The 21,272-nt window shown below is 48.8% G+C and overlaps 1 protein-coding gene across 1 annotated transcript; it reads left to right on the top strand.

Moving 5' to 3' along the window:
• The first annotated feature begins 14,121 nt into the window (after positions 1-14,121).
• Positions 14,122-19,962, top strand: CORO1A (coronin, actin binding protein, 1A). Its single transcript, XM_012660261.1, has 11 exons — positions 14,122-14,291; positions 15,796-15,994; positions 17,164-17,286; positions 17,386-17,515; positions 17,611-17,795; positions 17,954-18,073; positions 18,611-18,715; positions 18,820-18,965; positions 19,075-19,132; positions 19,244-19,459; positions 19,745-19,962. Exons 2-11 carry the CDS (start codon positions 15,797-15,799, stop codon positions 19,847-19,849), a joined length of 1,386 nt encoding a protein of 461 aa, XP_012515715.1. The 5' UTR covers positions 14,122-14,291; position 15,796; the 3' UTR covers positions 19,850-19,962.
• The last annotated feature ends 1,310 nt before the right edge of the window (positions 19,963-21,272 follow it).

Below are 21,272 nucleotides of genomic sequence, written 5' to 3'. Positions count from 1 at the left end.
CCTCCCAAGTAGCTGAGATTACAGGCATACAGCACCATGCTCAGCTAATTTTTTCTATATTTTTTTTTAGTTACCCGCTAATTTTTTTTCTATTTTTAGTAGAGACAGGGTCTCGCTCTTGCTCAGGCTGGTCTCGAACTCCTGAGCTCAGAATGATCCGCCCGCCTCGGCCTCCCAGAGTGCTAGGATTACAGGCGTGAGCCACTGCGCCTGGCCGCAGCTTCTACTTAATTAAAGCTGATCTGTTACTAGAAATCTTGGGGACATTACTACCAGCCTTACAGAAATAAAAAGGATTATAAAGGAATACAATGAACAATCATATGTCATTAAATTAGACAACTTAGGTGAAACGGGCTAAGTCCTAGAAAAACAAAAGCTACCAAATTTCAAGAAGAAATAGAAAATCTGAATAGACCTATAATAAGAGATTGAATTAGTAATGAAAAATCCACCCTCAAAGAAAAGCCCAGGCCCAGATGGCTTCACCAGTGTATTTGACCAAACATTTAAAGAAAAATTATTAAATAATACCAGTTCTTCTGAAACTCTATCAAAAAATAGAAGAGGAGGCCACACTTCCCAGCTCTTTCTATGAGGCTAGTATTTATTACCTTGATACCAAAACCTGACAAAGATACCGTAAGAAAGAAAAGTATAGATCAATAACTCTTACGAATATAGAGGCAAAAATCTTCAAACAAATATCAGCAAACAGAATCCAGCAACATCTCCAAAGGAGAGTGTACCATGATCAAATGAGATTTATCCCAGGAATGCAAGGTTAGTTTAACATCTGAAAATAAATCAATACATCATAGTATTAGAATAAAGAAAAAACTCAATCATCTCAATAGATGCAGAAAAAAACCTTTGTGAAAATTCAACATTCTTTCACAATAAAACACATGCAACAAACTAGAAATAGAGAACTTCCTGTACCTGATAAAGAGCATCTGTGAAAAACCCATGGCTAACATCATACTTAATGGTGAAAGTTCCTGAAAGATCAGAACAAGACAAGGATGTTCACTCTTGCCACTTACATTCTGCATCGTGCTGGAGATTCCAGTTAGAAAAATTAGACAAGAAAGTGAAATAAAAGACATTTAGATTGGAAAGAAAGAAGTGAAACTATCTCTATTTGCAGATGACATGATCTTGTATATAGAAAATCCTAAGGAACCCACTAAAAAATTAGAACTATATCACTGATCACCAGGGAAATACAAATCAAAACCTCTAAAGAAAAAACATGAACTATGTTTTTTGTCTGCTCTCACACTACAACAACGATTACTACAGAAGATTTCTGTGACCAAATTTGAGGGGGCCCCACACACTCCAAGAAAGCAATCAGTTCTACAGCAGACAGCAGCTGGGTGTCCTCTAATTCAATTCCAACACTGTCTGGAGATAGCATCAGCTCCCACAGGTTGAAGGCTCAGTCCCACAAGACTGCCCTCCTCCAACTTAAGACACCAATCACAAGTCTGTGCTTCTGGAACTTCTGACCAACCAGCTTCAAGATGAGGAACTTATGTTTACTGGTTTGTTATAAAAGATATTACAAAGGATTTAGATGAAGAGATGTGTAAGGCAAGGTATGAGGGAAGGGGCCTGAAGCTTCCAGATACTCCCCCACCACTCCACCCTCCAGGAACCTCCTTGTATTCAGCTCTCTGAAAGCTCTCCAAATCCTGTCCTCTTGGGCATTTTTTGGAGACTTCATTGATTGACAACTGTGTAGAACTGTGACTGGACAAGAAGGATATAATCTAATATTATTCATAATAGACTGAGTGGGGAATCCCAGCAAGGCCTGTCTGTCCAGTTTCTTCTTGGCTTCTTTGTGCAGCATTCCTTCCTCCAGGGTATGGGGCAGGATTCCTTCCAAAGTGAGAGTCTTATGACCTACAATCAGACAAGGTAGGCCAGAGAGTTTCTCTATGGCTAGCTCCAAGACTGGCCATAGAGGAAGATTCCTGCCTTGGGGAGAAAAAGGAGCAGGTAAAAGGAGGCCAGGAGAAAGTCAGAGAGAGAGAGATTCTGTTGACTGAGGCCTGCTTCTGAAGCCTAAAGTGCCCCAACATCATAACAAGGGCTATGGGAGTTACGAGCCAAGAACTGGGATGAAAATTTATCTATCTATCTATCTATCATTTATCTATCTCATAACATCACGAAACCACAGTGAGGTATCACCTCATACCTGTTAGAGTGGCCATTTTGAAAAAAACCCAATAATAATAAAAAACAAAACCAGAAAATAACAGGTGCTGGCAAGAATGTGGAGGAATTGGAATCTTTATGCACTGTTGGTGGGAATAGAAAATGGTATAGACACTGTGGAAGACAATAGGGTGGTTCCTCAAAAAATTAAAAATATAACTACCATATGGTCCAGCAATCCCATTTATGGGTACTTCTTCAAAAAAACTGAAATCAGAATCTCAAAAAGATATTTTCACTCCCATGTTCATTTCAGCATTATTCACAATAGCCAAGAGGTGGAAACTACCAAAATGTCCATCAACAGATGAATGCATAAAGAAAATGTGGCATATGCACACAATGGAATATTTTAAATCAACTTTTATTGTATTCAAATATACAATGGAATATTAGAAGGAAAAAAGAAGGAAATCTTGTCATATGTTACAACATGGATGAACCTTGAAGACGTTAAGCTAAGTGAAATAAACCAGTTACAGAAAAACAAACACTGCATGATTCCACTTACATGAGGAATCTAAAGTAGTCAAACTTATAGAAACATAAATTAGAATAGTGATTTTCAGGGGCTGGGGGGAGAGGGAAATGAGGAGTTGCAGTTCATTTGAGTATAGAGTTTCAATCGAGAAAGATGAAAAAGTTCTAGAGATGTGCTGGACAACATTGTGTTTGTAGTTAACAATACCATACTGTACACTTAAAAACTTGTTAAGATCATGTTTCTGCCTTTTAGCTAAGATCAAGTGTAAAAACTTGTTAAGAGGGTACTCATTACCACAATAAAAAAATAGAACTAATTAATGAGAACAGCAAAGTTGCAGGATATAAGGTCAATATGCAAAAGTCAATTGTATTTCCATACACTTGCAATGGACAATCCAAAAAGGAAATTAAGAAAACAATTCAATTTATAATAGCACCCTCCAAAAAATAAAATGCTTAACCATAAATTTAACCAAAAAAGTACAAAAAGTGTATACTCTGAAACTTTCAAATAATTGTTGAAACAAATCAAAGAAAATTTGATTTTTATGTAAATGGAAGGACACCCCATATTCATGGATCAGAAGATTTAATATTGTTAATTTTATCTACAGATTAAACAATCCTTATTGGAATCTCTGTGGTTTCTTTGTAGAAATTGGCAAGCGAGTCCTAAAATTTATATGGAAACTCAAGGGACCCAGAATAGCCTAAACAATCTTGAAAAAGAACAAAGTTGTAGGAATCACACTTCCTAATTTCAAGACTTACCATAAAGCTACAGTAATGAAGACAGTGTGGTATTGGCATAAGGTTAGAACATACATCAATGGACAAATCTAAAGTCCATAAATAAACCCATACATATATCAATGGCCAATTGATTTTGGATAAGGGTGCCAAGACAATTCAATGAGGGAAAGAATAGTCTTTGAACAAATGGTGCTATATACCATTGAACATGTACAAAATATACACACATAAAAAATGAATTTGGAGCCTCTACCTCATGCCATATACAAAAATTAACTCAAAATAGATTTAAAAAACCCCAAATATAACAGATAAAACTATAAAACTCTTAGAAGAAAATGTAGAGATGTCTTCATGGCCTTGAGTTTGACCGTTTTCTTAGATATGTCACCAAAATCACAAGCAATGACAACAAAAAATAGACAAATTGGACTTCGTCAAAATTTGAAACGTTTGTGCTTCAAAGGACACCATCAAGAAAGTGAAAAATCCACAAAATAGCAGAAAAATTTGCGAACTACATATCTGATATAGGACTTGTATCCAAAATTTATAAAGAACAATTACAAGTTAATAATAAAAAGACAAATAACGCAATTAAAAATGGGCAAAGGCAGGAGTTTGAGACTACAGTGAGCTATGATTGTGCCAATGCATTCCAGCCTGGGTGACAGAGCAAGACCCTGTAGAAGAAGAAAGAAGAAAGAGAAGGAGAAGGAGGGGAAGGGGGAGAGGGAGGAAAGGGAGAAGGAGAGGGGGAAGGGAAGGGGAAAGAAGAAAGAAGAAAAGAAAGAAGAAAGAAGAGGAAGAGGAGGAGGAGGAGGAGGAGAAGGAAAATGGGCAAGGATCTGAATAGACATTCTATTAAAAAATGTACAGATGGCTCAACATCTTTAGTCACTAGGGCAACGTGAATAAAAAGCAAAAAGTGCTATAACATTTCACATCCACAAGAGTGGCTATAATCAAAAAGTTAAATAATAATAAAGTGTGGGTGAGGATGTGGAGACATCAGACTCCTTATAAACTTCTGGTAGAAATGTAAGATAATAAATAAAAATATCTCCCAGCTCTTAAAATTGGCAATTTTTTAAATCTAACTGGTCTTGCCTGACAAATTACACAATTCTTTTGGAAGGGATATAACTCTGTATAGAGATAACAAGGAAGAGTTTGAATTTATCAGGAGAGTGATGGGAAGCTATTCAAGTTTATAAAGCAAGACAGTAACATTAAAGCTATGTTTTAGAAAGATAATCACATTCTGTGATTCTGAAATAGCTACATTAGGTCAATTGTGAAATACGTGCTACTAATCTTCTCTTAATGAAGCTAAACTTTCTATTCTACAACAGGAATTATTTGCTCTTGTGACAAATAATTGATGAAAGCAGTTGCCAATTCCCTCAAGTATCAGGGATATCCAACTTAAATAGGCAAAAATATTTATTGAATGATATAATTGAAAAGTCCTGGGTACAGTTGGCTTTAGGAAAATCTGAACATAGGTGTTCAAATAATGTCATCGGGAATTTGTCTCACCAATCTCTTGCTTGTGTTAGCTTCGTTTTCAGGCAGGCTCTTTTTCTACCATTTTGTCAACCAGCAGAAAGAAATCTCTTTCCCAGTAGTTCCAACAATAGTTCCTTGGGAGGACTCTCATTGGTCTAAAATGGGTCATAAATCCTAATCTAAACTAATCCCTATGGGGAAGAAGAGGTAGGAATATGCTTTGGTTTGTCAGGGTAATGACAGTGGGGACAGAGGATGGACGAGCTGGGAAAGAAAGCAGTGGAGGCAGAGTGGGCAAGAGTTGGTTGCTCAGCAGTGTTGGGAAAGGAAGATCATGTTTATTGAATGCCAGCCACGTATTGGGCCCTGTGCTCAACAAATAAGACTCAGTCTGGTGGAGGAGTTGGACATGTAAACACGTATCCAGTGTACTAATTACAATGTTGGAGGGATGCACCAGGGGCCAGGACTGCAGGGGAGAAAGGACACCATCTGAGGAATGGCTCTGTCTCAGGAGGGAGGGGTGTGTCAAGGAAGGCTTCCAAGAGAAGGAAATCTTGACCTGAGTCTTAAAGGGTAAGTAGGGCATATAAATGTTTGGTAGCAAACAGACCAACAGATTTTAGGCTCATACAAAAGTCAAAAAGCAGAGTCAAAAAAAATTGTTGACCAGAAAAACCACATCCATACCAAAGGAATGGCCGGGTGCGGTGGCTCACACCTGTAATCCTAGCACTCTGGGAGGCCGAGGTGGGAGGATCACTTGAGGTCAGGAGTTCAAGACCAGCCTGACCAAGAGTGAGACCCTGTCTCTACTAAAAATAGAAACAAATTAGCCAAACTGCTAAAAATAGAAAAATTTAGCTGGGTTAGTTGGGTGTGGTGGCACATGCCTGTAGTCCCAGCTACTTGGGAGGCTGAGGCAGGAAGATCGCTTGAGCCCAGGAGTTTGAGGTTGCTGTGAGCTAGGTTGATGCCACGGCACTCTAGTCCGGTAAAAAGAGCGAGACCCTGTCTCAAAAAACCCCCCAAAACAAAAAACAAATAAACAAACCAAAGATATATTTAGTTTTGCTCACACAACATTTTCAAAAATTTTTGAATTAGTTGCCAATGTTGCAAGATCCGGAGCTTTCACATAAAAATCCATATTTCCAACTTATCTTGAAAAACCAAGTTTGGCTACAAAGGGCCGGCATTTCTGCATGGCGACAAATGTCTGGCACGGCCACAGCTTATCCACTCCCGATTATAATGCACCTGCCCTGCATCAGATATTCATGTTACCTGCATAGTCCTGTGTGATGGATTAAAGATGGCTGCCAATTCTTTGTAACTCTCTACCTAAAAAGGAGGAGTTTATTTCCCCTCTCTTGGAATCAAAGCTGGTCCTATGAGTGCTTAACCAATAGGACATGGTAGAAGTCATGCCATGACAATTACAGGCCTATCCTTTCAGAGGACTGGTAGCTTTTGCTTCCTTCCTCTTGGAGCACTCTCTCGGAACACTTCCTTCTCAAAACCCTAGAATACTGAGAGATAATAAAATGGTTGTCATTTTAAGTCACGAAGTTTTAGGGTGGTTTGTTACTTCATAACGGGTACCTAAAATGGAATGCCCACCTCCACTACTTCCCTGGTGGACATTGGAGGGCTCAGCCTCTGCACCAGAGGCCTGAGGGCACTTACTGAGCTTGGGTAGCACCAAACAGACCAGACAGGTAGATGGGGAAGATCACGAATTGCTTTGCATGGCAGGCTCAGGGAGTTTTGACTTTTTCCTAGAGCTATTGAGGAGCTGGTAGAGTTTTTTTTAAGGTACGCCTATTATGATCAGATTTACCTTTAAGGATGGTGATTCTAGCAATGTCATAAAAAATGGATCAGACGATGGTGTGATGGCGAGCAGATTATCTGGAGGGCTAGTGCAGTGGCACAAGCAACCAGACTCAGGCTGTTGGAGAGAAAGTGGGAGATCCAAGGTCAAGTCTTCCTCCTCCCCAACCCCCTTCCTGAGGTGCCAGTGGGACTTGCAGTCAGAACCAGGGAACACAGAGACAGGGTGGGAGCTGTCCAGGTGTGTAGCTGGAGCCGCCGATGTGGGTGAAGTACGTGCGGAGTTGGGGGTGACAAGAAGAGGTGAAGTCCCGGCGAGGTCTGCATATAACATGTCAGACGAGGGAAGAGACACCTGAAGGGGATGGAGAGCGGAAGCTACAGAGGAAAGAAGAGAACCAGGGGAGGGTGGGGTCCCAGATGCCAAAGAAAGGGGACGTTCAGGAGGGAGGTAGTAGTCAGCAGCGTCAGGCGGTCACTTAAACGTGGTTGTCTGATTCAATGATCAGGGGACTATTGGTGGCCTCGGCGAAGGCGAGTCTGTGTGGAATGGTGATAGCAGAAGCCAGACTCCAGGAGGTGGGAAAGCAGGAGATGAAGAAGTGGAGACAGTGAGTGTAAACAGCTCTTGCAAGAAAACTCAATTGTGAACAGTGGGAGTGAGATAGGGAAGTGGTTTGAGGTTGCTGAGTTGAGAAAGGTTCCCACAACACACAGGAGACTTAGCATGTTTTTACAAACTGAAAAGAGAGGGTCTGTGGAGAGAGAACTTGGCAGTGCAGGAGAAAGGGGGTAAGCAGGGGAGTCAGGTCCCTGAGGAAACGGAAAGGAATGTGTCCCCAGGGGGAGGAATCAGCCTCAGGTCCCCAGAGAACGCCTACCTCTTTGCTAACAGTCTGTGGCTGGAGAGGCTGTTGCTGGTGGGAGCAGAGGGGTTGAAAGAGTTTTTGTTTTGTTTTTCTATAAAATCGGAGTAATGATCATGTCATGAAGATGAGGAGGGCAGCCTAGGGGAGATGGCTAGCAAAACGTGGCCGGCAAGGTGACCTAGGCCTGAGCCTATAAACCATTTGATCCGGCATCCTTATATGCCTCCTGTTGTGGCCAGGATTGGTTCCTGAATGGGGGTCGGTGCTGAGCCTGCAGGTGCCTGGAAGCCCGTGGATATGATATAGGGGCCACGCGAGCAGGGGCCAAGCTACAAGAGTAACCTCTTTTAAACACGACATTGTCACTTCTTTGCTGGGAGACTTGTGTGGCTTCTTATTGCCTACAGGAGCAAGCTCCCTGAGAGGTCCCTCATGCTCTGCCTCCTGGGGACCTCCGCAGCTTTCTGACCTTCCCCAAGCGCCCAAGCACCTCAGGCTCCAGCCGTGGGGAGGAGTTCTGCACTCCCTAAAAATGTCACGATCTTTTCCTGACTTTATCTGAATGGCTTTTGTCCCTCCTCTCTTCTCTGCTTGGCAAACTCATATTCAGGACCCAGTTGAAATGGAACGCCACCCCTCATCCCACCACCATCTGTGGAGTGTCTCACCCTGGTCGCCCTCTGCTTCAAGAGGACACCTGGACAGTCTGATTGGACTCATTCATGGGTTTCAGAGTCAGGCAGACTTGGATGTGAATCCTCGTAGTGACCTTGGGTCACTTATCTCCTCCTGCGCCTTGATTTCCTCATCTGTAAAAGAGGGACAGATACCTATAGGGCTTTGAGACTTTTCAGCGATGGAATGTTTGTGAAGGCACTTGGCATAGCATCTTGGATGTAGCACTGCTTGGAGCAGTCAGGACTCTGCATTGTAAGAACCCAGTGAAAAATCTCCTTTTACAGTTGATTTGTTTGAATGAGTATCCAAAGAAAGTCCACGTTACAGCTTATGACTCTTTTAATGTATTTCCACCTTGTTCTCTTCTAGTGCCACTTACTGTTGAAGTTGGCCTGTAAAATTCTCTACATTGTAGATTTAGGTAACTGTTTCCACATGGTATTATTTATCCCTCTCATTTTCTATAAACTAATAGTTAGATCTATAGGCTTGATTAGATTCAAAATTATTATCACTATTATTATTTTGGCACAAATACTATTCACACAAAGGTGATGCTGCATTACTACCTCATAGCAGAAGGTACATGATGTCTGGTTGTCCTACTTTTGGTGATGTTAAGATTAATCGGTGGGTTCTTTTTCTTTCTGGCAATCACAGAAATTTGAACATAATCTGGGTATTTGACCATGTTAAGAAATTACTGCTGAATTTTTAAGGTGTAATTATATATTACATAATGGTATTATGGTTAGGTAAAATAAAAAACATAAAATAAAAAACATGCATGAATCTCAAAACATTATACTGAGTGAAGAAAACCAGACCCATACTGTATGATTTCATATGTATGGAACATTCTAGAGCAGGCAAAACTAATCTATAGTGACAGCAAACAGATCAGTGGTTGCCTGGGTCTGAGTTTGGGGATTGATTGTGGAAGGACATGAAGAAACTTTTAAGGGTGATAGAAATATTTTATATTTTGATTATGGTGGTAATTACATGGGCATATACATTTATCAAAACTAATGGAGCCAAGTACTTAAAATGAGTGTGTTTATTGCACAAAAAAAATTTTTTTTATGAGACAGGGTATCACTTTGTCACCCAAGCTGGAGTGCAGTGGTGTCATCATAGCTCACTGTAACCTCAAACTCCTGGGTTTAAGTGATCTTCCTGCCTCAGCCTCCTGAGTAGCTGGGACTACAGGTGCCTGCTACCATGCCCAGCTAATTTTTTAATTTTTTGTAGAGACGGCTTTCGCTTTTGCTCAGGCTGGTCTGGAACTGCTGACCTCAAGCAATCCTTCCACCTCGGCCTCCCAAAGTGCTAGAATTATAGGTGTGAGACACTGCCCCCGACCTGTATGAAAATTGACATGTATTTTATTGTATGTCAGTAAAGTTGATTGTAGAAGGAAATAAAATAAAGTTACAACTAGAATAGAATAAAAAGAATCTATTGAAAATAGTCACAGAACTATAATATTCCTATAGGGGGAAAAACGAATAATCTATAAGACCTTTTAGAGAAAATTATAAAATTATATTAAGACATAAAAGAAGACAAACATATATGGAGAAATATACAACATTCATGGATAGAAGTGTCAATATCCTTCCCAAATTAATCTATACATTTAATACAATTTTTATTGAAAGATCTAAGAGAGTTTTGTTTTGTTTTGTTTTTTTAGCCATTGCCTGGGTTAGAGTACAGTAGCATGCATCATCATAGCTCACTGCAACCTCAAACTCCTTGGCTCAAGCGGTCATCCTGCCTCAGCCTACCAAGTAGGGGACTACAGAAGCGTACCACCACGCCCCACTAATTTTTCTATTTGTTTTGGAGATGGAATCTCGCTATGTTGCTCAGGCTGGTCTTGAACTCCTGGGCTCAAGTGATCCTCCCACCTCGGCCTCCCAAAGTTCTGGGATTACAGGAGTAAACCACCACACCTGCCCAATCTAGGAGATTTTTAAAAGTCCCTATCTGTTATAAGTAAATGCCAAAGTATTTAAGTTGAAATGTTATGATGTTTGGGATTTATTTTAATACATTCTAAGAAAATAATGTGAAAGAAGAAATGAATCAATATTTGCCAATGTTGCCATATTTGAATCAAATATTGCCAATATATGTTGACAATTGTCAAAGCTGAAAGATGAATACAAGAGTTTATTATTTAAATCTTTTAGTTTCATGTATTTGAAAATTTCTACAGGAAAAGTTTAAAAGTGTAAATGGCTCAAATTTTAAAAACAGATAAAATAAAACCTTATTTCCACCAAAAGTTAAAAAAAAAAAAAAAGGAAACCTAAGTCAAGGTTGGTAAGAAAAAAACAGAACTTGCTGCTTCACATAACTGAAAAGGGCTAGCTTCAAGTCTGGCTAGATCCAGGGTCTTCGACAGTGACTTTGTCTAACTCTCTTCCTTTCTTGGCCCTACTGTCCTCTAGGTTGGGTCTGTTCTCAGGCAGTTTTGCTTCATATGAAGGTGAGATGACCACCAGCATCTCTTAGACTTCTATCTTGTAATCTGAGTCACCCAACAGAAAGCTCCAATTAAAGGCCTCGAATTGAGTCGCAGGGTGCTGTTGGCCTGGCATGGGTCACCAGCCCATATCTCTTGATCAGATCCTCTCTAGTGTTAGGGGTGTGCCTAATTAGCCTCTGGATTCCCTGCACCAAGCACACTGCCTGAGATACAACCAGGTGGGTGGTTGGATGGATGATGAGGAAAGGGATGGAAAATAAGCGACACAGTGAGACCCTGTCTCGAAAACAAAAAGAAAAGAATCCTTTTCATGTGTATATAGAGAACACCACCATTTGGAGGGCAGAAAACTCCAAGTGGAAGTGACTTCCCAAGGACAACATGTTACTTGTGTGGTTCTAGGGCCATGCTTTCTCCATGAGGAAAGCCCAGGGGGTGGGAAGCACGCCTGCACACTCATGCGTGATTACTGGCATGATGCCCAGCATTCACTATAAATTATTTCAATCAGTCCTCATACTCTATAAAATGATAGCTGCTGTGCACATTTTCTAGATGAGGAAACCTCACTTGGCCAGGGGTGACAAGGAGACGGTGAAGTTAGGGTTCTCAGATCTGACTGACCCCATTGTGTTCTACAGCCTGTTTAGGGCAGGACAGACCAAAGAAGGCCTTGTGAACCTTGCTAAGAAGTTTGGACTTTATCCCAACATTTCAGTTCATTTCTACTGTATGTATCTGGCTCCTTGGAAGGGCCTCTGGTCCTGTCTCCCTCCAGGGCAGGTGTACCAGTCAGAATGCTTTCAGTTGCAAGCACCAGAAATTCAACTCAAACTTATTAGGTTATGTGAAAAAGGAACTTGTTGCCTTATGTAACAGAAAAGTTAAGGGGTTCAGGCATAGCTTGATCCAGATACTCAAATGATGTCAAGGATATGTCTGTCTACACATCTTGCCTCTGCAGTCTTCTGTGCGAGCTCATTCTGGCTGGCTTTTACTACATGGTGACATATGGTCACTACTGGTGCTGGGCTTATATCCTATCAGCTTACCAACCCCCCGTGGAAAGAGGGCTTCCTTCTCTTAGTAGCTTCTGATTGTGTAGACTTGAATGGAGTGTCCATCCCTGAGCAATGGAAAAAGGTTGCTTTGGCTGGGGAAGCCTGGGCCATGGACCCACCCGGACCCCTCCTGAACCTCGTGGACTGCCTGAGGAAAGGTTGGTTCCTCACAGGAACGTCCAGGTACTGCCAGGAGTGAAGAGGTAAGAGGGCGCGCCGGCCGCAATGAGAGAGACAAATGCCCTTCTCGCGCCCTCCTAGGCAAGCGTCAGCCCTTCTCAAACACACGGAAAGCTGTGCAGTAGGGCCTTCACTGCCTGCCACTGAACTAACTCAGTCTTGTGCACTGTGGACATCTGCCTCCCTGAACCTCCCGCACTGACCTCAAGTCTGTCCCCTGAGGCAGCCCCTTGTCCACGCGCTCCCAGCGCCGCAGGCCGCCCAGTGTCTGGAAGCAGCGTTGTCTGCCACAGCCCCTCCCTCTCCAGGCCTGTCAGGCTCACTGCCTTTGGGGGCATGGTTTTCACCAATGTGCTTGTCCTCTGTGTGGCAACGGGGCTCTCCACAGTTGAGGGCAGTGTGTGCCTCAGTTTCCTCATCTGTAAAATGGAGATAGTAGCCGCCATCTAGGGGCGTTTAAGGATTAAATGAGTGTTGTATATTTATAGTGTTTCGAGCTGTGCCTGCCACATAGTAGGTACTCAGTAAACACCAGCTATTGTTCTTATCACTTCAGTTGGAGACTGCACATCACAGTCCCTGCCCCCTCGCAGCCCAGTCCAGTCCTACTGGGACAATCAGGTTCTGTCACTTCTACATGCATTGTCTCATGAGAGCCTCAACTTTGTGTGGTGGGCAGGACAAATCTTAATTTATCCCTCATGTACTGATGAAGAAATTGACGTTCAGAGAGGTTAGGCCTCTTGCCCGAGAGCACACATTCAATCGGTGGTGGAATAGGATTCGAACCAGTCCCTTGCTGTTTCTTGAACCTCTTCACATCACTGGGCCTTTTCTTAGGCTGTCCCCCAGCCCACAGGACCCCTGCGAGCCTTGCCTGTTGGCTCCTTCTCATCCTTCAGGCCCAGCCCAAATACTCTGTAAACAATAATAAGAGCTAACATTTATTAAGCCACTTGCCACTCTCCCATGAGGTGCGTAAGGCTTTTCTTGGGTTATTTTAGGCAATCACCCCCATAACCCTATTCAGTAGGTGTGGCTCTGTTACAGAGGGAGAAACCGAGGCTGAGAAAGGTTAAGTATCTTGTCAGCAGGTGTGACAGCCAGGGGTCACACTTGGAAAATAACCAGGCTCTAGAGTAGGCCTTTCTCGCCGGCCTTGGTGCTCTGTGCACGATACACTCTGAATGCAGGATGGGAGCGGACTCTTCCTTCCGCCTGGGTCTTACTGGCTCCCGGGCTCCTCTGTCCTCCCACCAGGCCGAGAGCCTGACCCATGGCCTCTGTGGAGGGACCCATCCTAGCTGGACCTCAGAGAAGCCAGGGTTGGCCTCTCCCTTTCTGTGTGTAGCTCTCATGGGGGTGGACATGGCACTTAAGGGCACCTGCTTTTTCAGAGCGGAGGTGAGAGGCAGAGGTGTGGGGAGGCGGAGACACTGGGACCTGAGCCATCACCAGTTTCTGGTGCCCAGAAACTTACTAGGGAAGCCATCCTGTCACCTCTTTCCCTCTGGGCAGGCCCCCCCGCCCACTTCTTCCGGTGTGTCCAGCCCTGTGCTCCGTAATGCCAGGTTATTCCAGCTGTTCGGTGCCACAGCCCTGTGAAGCAGGTGGACAAGGGTGCTCCAGGTGAAGATAGGACACCCTGGAGGATAAGTGATCCCTGAAGCCACCCATGAGTAGACCTAGAAGCTGGGACAAGAACCTGGGTCCCCTCGCCCTCGCTGTCCTGCCTTGCCGGCGGCGCGGGGGTCCGTTCGGAGGCCTGGCGGGCTGCCAGGGCGCTGTCACGAATGCCGGGGAAAGGATGGCGAGGAGGCTGGAGTGGGCTGAATGAGGGAGGAAGAATCGGGTATTTTTGCATTTTGACATTTTTAAAAAGTGCAGGTTCGATTCGGAGCGACCGGCCAGCAGCATGTGCTTGGGTCCCGCAGTTGTCGCCGAGCCGGAGGCGGGTGCGGCGCGGGTGGCGGCGACCGTCGGGGGCGGGCCCGGCCCCTAGAGCTCCGCCCCGAGGGGCGCTGCCCCCCGCAGGAGGCGGCGCTCGGCCGCTTCTCATTCATTGTCTTGACAAGAGCATCCTTAGCGGGCGCGTCTCGGCTCCTCCGCTCCTTCCTCCTCCGCCTCCGCCTCCGCCTCCGCCTCCATTTGGGGGGTCACTCTCCACTCTCAGCTCGGCAGCAGGTAAGGCTGGGGCCCCCGGGGCGGCGGGGGTGGCCTGGCGGCCACCGGCCACCTGTGGGGCAGGCGCGAGCGTGGGCGCCGGCGGGCTGCGGGGGCGGGCGGGCTGTCAGCACCGCGCAGGGCTGGGGCGAGGGAGCCGGTGGGTCCGGCCGCCTGGAGGGACGCTGCCTGGAGGGCGAGGGCCGTCAGGGACCCGAGGGCTCCGAGGAGATGAGGGAGAGGGGCCCCCGCAGCCAAGATGGGGGTGGGGAGCCGGGGCAACACAGACTCCGGAATGGGAGTCTCTGCGGGTGGGAGTGGGGCGCAGGGTGGGGTGAGCGGGGCAGCTGCCCTGGGCTTGGAGACAGGAAGGGGTTGAGAGCAAAACAAGAAAAGACCAAGTTCCCCTTTCCGTGGTTTCCGGGCCTGGTACCTGCGGTGGGGGAGGAGGCAGGGTGGGGCGATGGCTTCCTGTCCCCCCACCTCTGGTTTGGGGCTCCCCTCTCCCCAGACCCAGGCTGCCCACGAGACTGGGGCCCTTCACACACCTCCTCACAGCTTTCGGGCCGGCAGACCTAGCAGCTTCCTCCCCCGGCCCAGGGTGGGCTGGGGGCTGGAGCCCAAGGCAGGGCAATGGGCGAAGCTGCGGAGGTGGGCAGAAGGCTCTGGGCAGGGTGTCCTCTGAGCATGGCACAGGCCCCTTCACTGGGCAGGAAGGCGACGCTGTTGGGCACAGGATTGGCCCCTGGAGTTCCTTGCTCCCCACCCAGCCATAGTGGGGGGAATCATCCTAGCTGGACCTCAGAGAAGCCAGGGTTGGCCTCTGCCTTCCTGTGTGTAGCTCCCATGGGGGTGGAGATGGCACTTAAGGGCACCTGCTTTTTCAGAGCAGAGGCGAGAGGCAGAGGTGTAGGCAGGAGGAGGTACTGGGACCTGAGCCATCACTGGTTTCTGGTGCCCAGAGACCTACTGGGGAAGCCATCCTGTCACCTCTTTCCCTCTGGGCAGACCTCCACACACTTCTTCCTGTGTGTCCAGCCCTGTGCCAGGAGGTGAGGCAGGGCCGGCCCCTGACCCTGCCTTTAGGAAGCTCTCCATGTGGGTATGAGGGATGTGGCCTCTGGACACAGTAACTAAGGGAGAACCCACCCTCTGCCATCTGGGCTGATGCCCTGGAATCTGAGCCATTAGAAACGAAGGGCTCTGCATCCAAAGGCCAGTCAACAAACATGTGCTGGGCACCACTCCACACCAGCTCTGTTGCAGAGGCTGAGGCTGCGGGACTGAAAGGGCGGCTCAGAGTGGCCTGCAGTGGGTGGAGAAGGTGGGCTTGCCGGCTAGACAGGAGTGAGGGGGATGGGGAAGGTGAGCAGGGAGGGTGGCAGGCTGTCAGCCACAGAGAGTAAGGGGCAAGGAGCCCCCAGGGATGATGCTCGGACTGAGGGATGTCCTGGGGGAGGTGGGGACCACTGAAAGATCAGAGCTGACCTGAAGGGAGAAAAGCTCTCAACCTGTGTGCCCCCAGGATGAGCCGGCAGGTGGTCCGCTCTAGCAAGTTTCGCCACGTGTTTGGACAGCCGGCCAAGGCCGACCAGTGCTATGAGGACGTGCGTGTCTCACAGACCACCTGGGACAGTGGCTTCTGTGCCGTCAACCCCAAGTTCGTGGCCCTGATCTGTGAGGCCAGCGGGGGAGGAGCCTTCCTGGTGCTGCCCCTCGGCAAGGTGAGCGGCTGGACACAGCAGATCCTGCACCTAACCCCTGGCTCTCGGGAGGTCCTGATTAGGTGATTGTCACCAAGCCTTCCTGGGCCTCAATGTTGTCATCTGTAACACTGAGCTGTGCTGGATGAGCCTTAAGCTCCCTCCAGGTCCTCCATGCTGTGGCTGTGTGGAAACTGAAGCTCAGATAGGAGACAGCACAAGAGGGGTCACATAGCAAGGCCTGCAGACCCAGGGCCAGGTCTCCTGGGTCTCAGCCTGAGGCTCTCCCCTCAGAAGCACAGAGAGGGCTGGGATGGGGTCTGGACAGGCCTAGCAGTGTTCTCTGGGCTGGGAGGAACTCCAGGTTGGGGCCTGTCTGAGAAGCCAGGCTGAGCCCTTGGGGACCCAGTAAGCTCCAGCCCCCAGCTCACAGGCAGAGATGACGCAAGAGGCCTTCTCCCTTCCCCAGCCCAGCTTTCCCTCTGGTCGAGCTGCCCCTCCACCTCTGTCTGCCCACCCCACCCCAGCGCACTCCTGTGCTCTTTAGGGGGTAAGACAGGAAGGGAAGATGGGCCCTAAGCTGTTACCTTAAAAGGGCCGATGGAAGCAAAAAGAAGAGGAAGTGGTTGTCGGGGTGAGAGCTGGGCCCGCGCCCTGCATGGCTCTCTACACAGGAAGCCCTGCTGAAGCAGCTGTCCCCGGAAGAGGCCATTTCCAAACTTCTGTTCCTGCCTGGGGGCCAGTTATGGCAGACTTCCTCGGATCCCTCCTTTTGGCAGGACCCATCCCTGCAGCACCACCATTCACATTCTTCCCTGAAGAGCCCCAACCCTACACCTGTCCTGGGTCCCAGGCCTTGGCCTGTTATGCCCATGGAAGCCTCACTCCGGGACACTGGGGTGGGGGTGCCGACCCTCAGGCACAGACTAGAGACTGAGATAGAGACTGGTGGGAACTTGGCCAGGGTCTCCCAGTAAGGTAGGGGCAGGACCTCACATCCTGGGGTTTGCCCAGGCAACTCTGGGACTGGGGCAAAGAGAAGAACAAACCCTCCCCACCCCAGGCCCTGGTCCACTTCCCAGGGACCCCAGATCCTTCCTCTCTAGGCCTCTCCAAAGTGGGTGTAGGGAGGCTGGATTGGGTTTGGAGGGCAAAAGTGCTTTTGTTAAAGGCCTTCCTGTGCCCTCTAGACTGGACGTGTGGACAAGAACGCACCCACAGTCTGTGGCCACACAGCCCCTGTGCTGGACATTGCCTGGTGCCCACACAATGACAATGTCATTGCCAGTGGCTCTGAGGACTGCACAGTCATGGTGAGTGGTGATGGGGACCCAGGGGCTAGGAGGAGGGCTCCAGGATGGGATCTGACATTTGGAGCCCCAAAGACTCACTCACTCACCCCTTCTCTGCAGGTGTGGGAGATCCCTGATGGGGGCCTGACACTGCCCCTACGGGAGCCCGTTATCACCCTGGAGGGCCACACCAAGCGCGTGGGCATCGTGACCTGGCACCCCACAGCCCAGAACGTGCTGCTAAGTGCAGGTGCCACAGGGGGTGGGGGACAAGGGGTGGCTGGTGGCCTGACATGGATGAGGGCAGGAGGATCATGGTTTCTGGCACTGGGGGGGATTGCACAGGTTGTGACAATGTGATCCTGGTGTGGGACGTGGGCACTGGGGTGGCCGTGCTGACGCTGGGCCCAGACGTGCACCCAGACACGATCTACAGCGTGGACTGGAGCCGAGACGGAGCCCTCATCTGCACCTCCTGCCGCGACAAGCGCGTGCGCATAATTGAGCCCCGAAAAGGCACTATTGTAGCTGTGAGTCACCATGAACCCTGACCCTTGACCCTAGGACCTTTATCCCTTTTACCTGCCATCAACCAGGCGCTTGGATGCTGCCTTCCCTTGCTCCCATCTGGGACTGGCCCCTTAGGGTGTGTGTGGGTGCCTGACCTACCACCTCCCTTTCCTTGCAGGAGAAGGACCGTCTGCACGAGGGGACCCGGCCTGTGCGTGCTGTGTTCGTGTCAGATGGAAAGATCCTGACCACGGGCTTCAGCCGCATGAGCGAGCGGCAGGTGGCGCTGTGGGACACAGTGAGTGCCAAACTGGGAAGCAGAGGGCCGGCCCCTGGGCTGGGAGTCAAGACTGGAGGCGTGGCCGGGTATGGTGTCTCATGCCTGTAATCCTAGCACTCTAGGAGGCTAAGGAGGGAGGATCTCTTGAGTTCAGGGGTTCAAGACCAGCCTGAGCAAGAGCAAGACCCTGTCTCTACTAAAAATAGAAAAAATTAGCCAGGCATGGTGGCATGTGCCTGTAGTCTCAGCTATTCAGGAGGCTGAAGCAGGAGGAATGCCAGATCCCAGAAGTGTGAGGTTGCTGTGAGCTAGGCTGATACCATGGCACTCTACCCACGGCAACAGAGTGAGACTCTGTCTCAAGGACTGGAGGCTTAGTCCCTGCTCTGCCACTTGCCAGGCCAGATAGCCATGGGCCTCAGTTTACCCATGCATGAGATGGGGCTCCCATTGGTTGGTGTGGGATGGCTGTCACCGGGTCACTGTCTAGTAAAGATCACCATCCCAGGGCCTGACGTGACCCAGCCCATTGTTACCTACCACCTGTCTCTACAGAAGCACCTGGAGGAGCCACTGTCCCTGCAGGAGCTGGACACAAGCAGCGGTGTCCTGCTGCCCTTCTTTGATCCCGACACCAACATTGTCTACCTCTGTGGCAAGGTGGCCAGTCAGGCGGGGGTGGGCAGGGAGGTGGGTGGGGAGGACTCGGAGAGGACCAGGGCCAAGGCATCTGTTGGAGTTGCTTCTCCCTTTGCCACCTGCAGGGTGACAGCTCTATCCGGTACTTTGAGATCACTTCTGAGGCCCCGTTCCTGCACTATCTCTCTATGTTCAGTTCCAAGGAGTCCCAGCGTGGCATGGGCTACATGCCCAAACGTGGCCTGGAGGTGAACAAGTGTGAGATTGCCAGGTGACTGACCCCTGACCCTGACTGGAGCATGCTCCCTGGGCAGTGCTAACTACATGCTGGCCCCCGCCCAGCCATGCTGTGGGCACTGCTCACCTTCCTGTTTTCACAGATTCTACAAGCTGCATGAGCGGAGGTGTGAGCCCATTGCCATGACAGTGCCTAGAAAGGTGACCCTCCCATGCCCTTCCCTGGGCTTCCGGGCTGGGCACTGACCTCAGGGCATTGCAGGGTGGTGTTGCAGTAAGTACTCTCTTAACCAGCCTTGGCCTTGCCCGCAGTCGGACCTGTTCCAGGAGGACCTGTATCCCCCCACTGCAGGGCCTGACCCTGCCATGACAGCTGAGGAGTGGCTGGGGGGTCGGGATGCCGGGCCCCTCCTCATTTCCCTCAAGGATGGCTACGTACCCCCGAAGAGCCGGGAGCTGAGGGTCAACCGGGGCCTGGACACTGGGCGTAGGAGGGCAGCACCAGAGGCCAGTGGCACTCCCAGCTCGGTGAGAGGGTGGGGCAGCAGGGGAGTTGGGATAGGCAGATGGGGTAGGGCTGGTGTTTGTGGCAGCTCAAACTCACAACAGTGAAACCCTCTGGGGGCTGGGAGTGGGTAATCCCGAGGACTCAGAAAACAGGTTTTAGGTTTACAGGCCTGTAGGTCTCCAGGCGGCAACTGCTGAGAGACAGAAGGGCCCAAGGCCTGGGGCTCTTGCGAAACGGCTTAGCAGATGCCAGGGTAAGGGGAACCCAGGGAGGAGCTCGGCCTAATGCAGCACTGGGTCCCTCAGGATGTCGTATCCCGGCTGGAGGAAGAGATGAGGAAGCTCCAGGCCACGGTGCAGGAGCTACAGAAGCGCCTGGATAGGCTGGAGGAGACCATTCAGGCCAAGTAGAGGCCCCAGCACCTTCAGTGGGTCCAGCCATTCACAACCTTCCATTCAGTCCCCACTCCTCGGGCCACATGGCAGATAAGAAAAAAATAATAAAATGGCTTTATTTTCTGGTACCTCTCAGACTCTGATGACTGGTCATCTGGATGCTGGGTCTGGTGAACTGACTAGCCCTTGCGCTTCCCCCCAGTAGCCCTGCTGAGACTGTCCCATGGTGGGGGTAGGGGAGTGCCTCCAGATGCCCTACAACACAGGAACAGGGCCTTGGTGGGTGGGAACCACCCATGCTGATGTGCTTCCGAGCCTGTTCTCCATTTCCCAGTTCCTCAGAGCTGGCAGGTCTGAGCTATTCAAAGCCCTAGCCTAAGGCCTCAAAAATTTCCATATTCATCCCAAATCTGCCTTTCCTAGTCAACCAAAACATCTGGTTGCATGCAGTTGTACTGGCACTGTTGCTTGTGGGGAACTGAACCGACTAGCACTTGCGTGGTAGCCATGTTTTAAACTGCAGGCCCAAAGAATAAAAATAACATGGAAACCTTCTCTAAGTAAAAAGCTTAGAAGCAAAACAACAGCCTGACCCTAGTTTACAGGTAAGGAAACTGAGGCATAGAGTGAGACCAGCTTGCTGAAGGGAGATCCCGAGTCATAGCCTAAGTCTCCCCTTTCAAGTTCAGGGCCTTCCCCTGTGCAGAGCTTCTGCGTCTTCAGCCCTTACTGTGGGTCCTCCCTGGGCCTGGCCTCTGTGCAAGGGACCTGGAAGGAATAGACCTGTCAGGCCATGTCGAGGCGGGGCTTGGGAATAGGTTCTGATGACCAATTTAGTGGGTGATCCCCTGAGCCGGGAGGACACAGGGCTGTTTGGAATGGGTGTTTTGGCCACAGCAGGACTTGGTACATATCATGCAGGGGCCACCAAAGGCCCCATTCCCAGACCCCTCCTCTTCAGCATGCCATAGAAAACTACCTGGGTAGAGAAGTGCATGAGGCAGACGGAGAAACGTCCCTATCTGCCCACTTGGGTTTCACCCTTTATGCAAGCTATGTGACCCTGGGTAAGTCACTTCTCTCCAGGCCTCAGCTGCCATCTATAAAACGGGAGAGGGATTCGTCATAGCTCGATGAATGTGGTAGGTGGATCCAATCAGGGGTGTGGTCTGGGCTTCTTAAAGAGGCGATGATCCTGCTCTGAGCCTCTCCCGCACAGTGGGGACGATGGGCCCTTCCGGGGTCTGCATAAGTAGACTCAGTCACTAGTTCTCCTCCTGGCCCAAGGGAACTAAAAAAAGTTCAGGAAATGATCCCTGGAGCCCAGAAGGGTTAACTAGTCATGACCATGACTCTCAGCTTTACTGGCCCATTCTCTCTCTGGTGGGAACAAGAAAGGGAGGTAGGGGTGGGTCGGACGTAATTTAGGGACTGAGAA

The sequence above is a fragment of the Propithecus coquereli genome, unplaced genomic scaffold (genome assembly GCF_000956105.1).
Source record: "Propithecus coquereli isolate 6110/MARCELLA unplaced genomic scaffold, Pcoq_1.0 Scaffold66, whole genome shotgun sequence".
NCBI lineage: Eukaryota > Metazoa > Chordata > Mammalia > Primates > Indriidae > Propithecus > Propithecus coquereli.
Note: the sequence above shows the minus strand (reverse complement) of the source record. Positions and strands in the feature narration are given on the sequence as shown.

Bases quoted from the DNA above. Each gene is read 5' to 3' on its own strand.
- CORO1A (XM_012660261.1), top strand. From the start codon at position 15,797: ATGAGCCGGCAGGTGGTCCGCTCTAGCAAGTTTCGCCACGTGTTTGGA. The intron at 18,074-18,610 runs GTGAGTGCCAAA...CTGTCTCTACAG, and splicing joins AGGTGGCGCTGTGGGACACA to AAGCACCTGGAGGAGCCACT. The intron at 18,966-19,074 runs GTGACTGACCCC...CTGTTTTCACAG, and splicing joins AACAAGTGTGAGATTGCCAG to ATTCTACAAGCTGCATGAGC.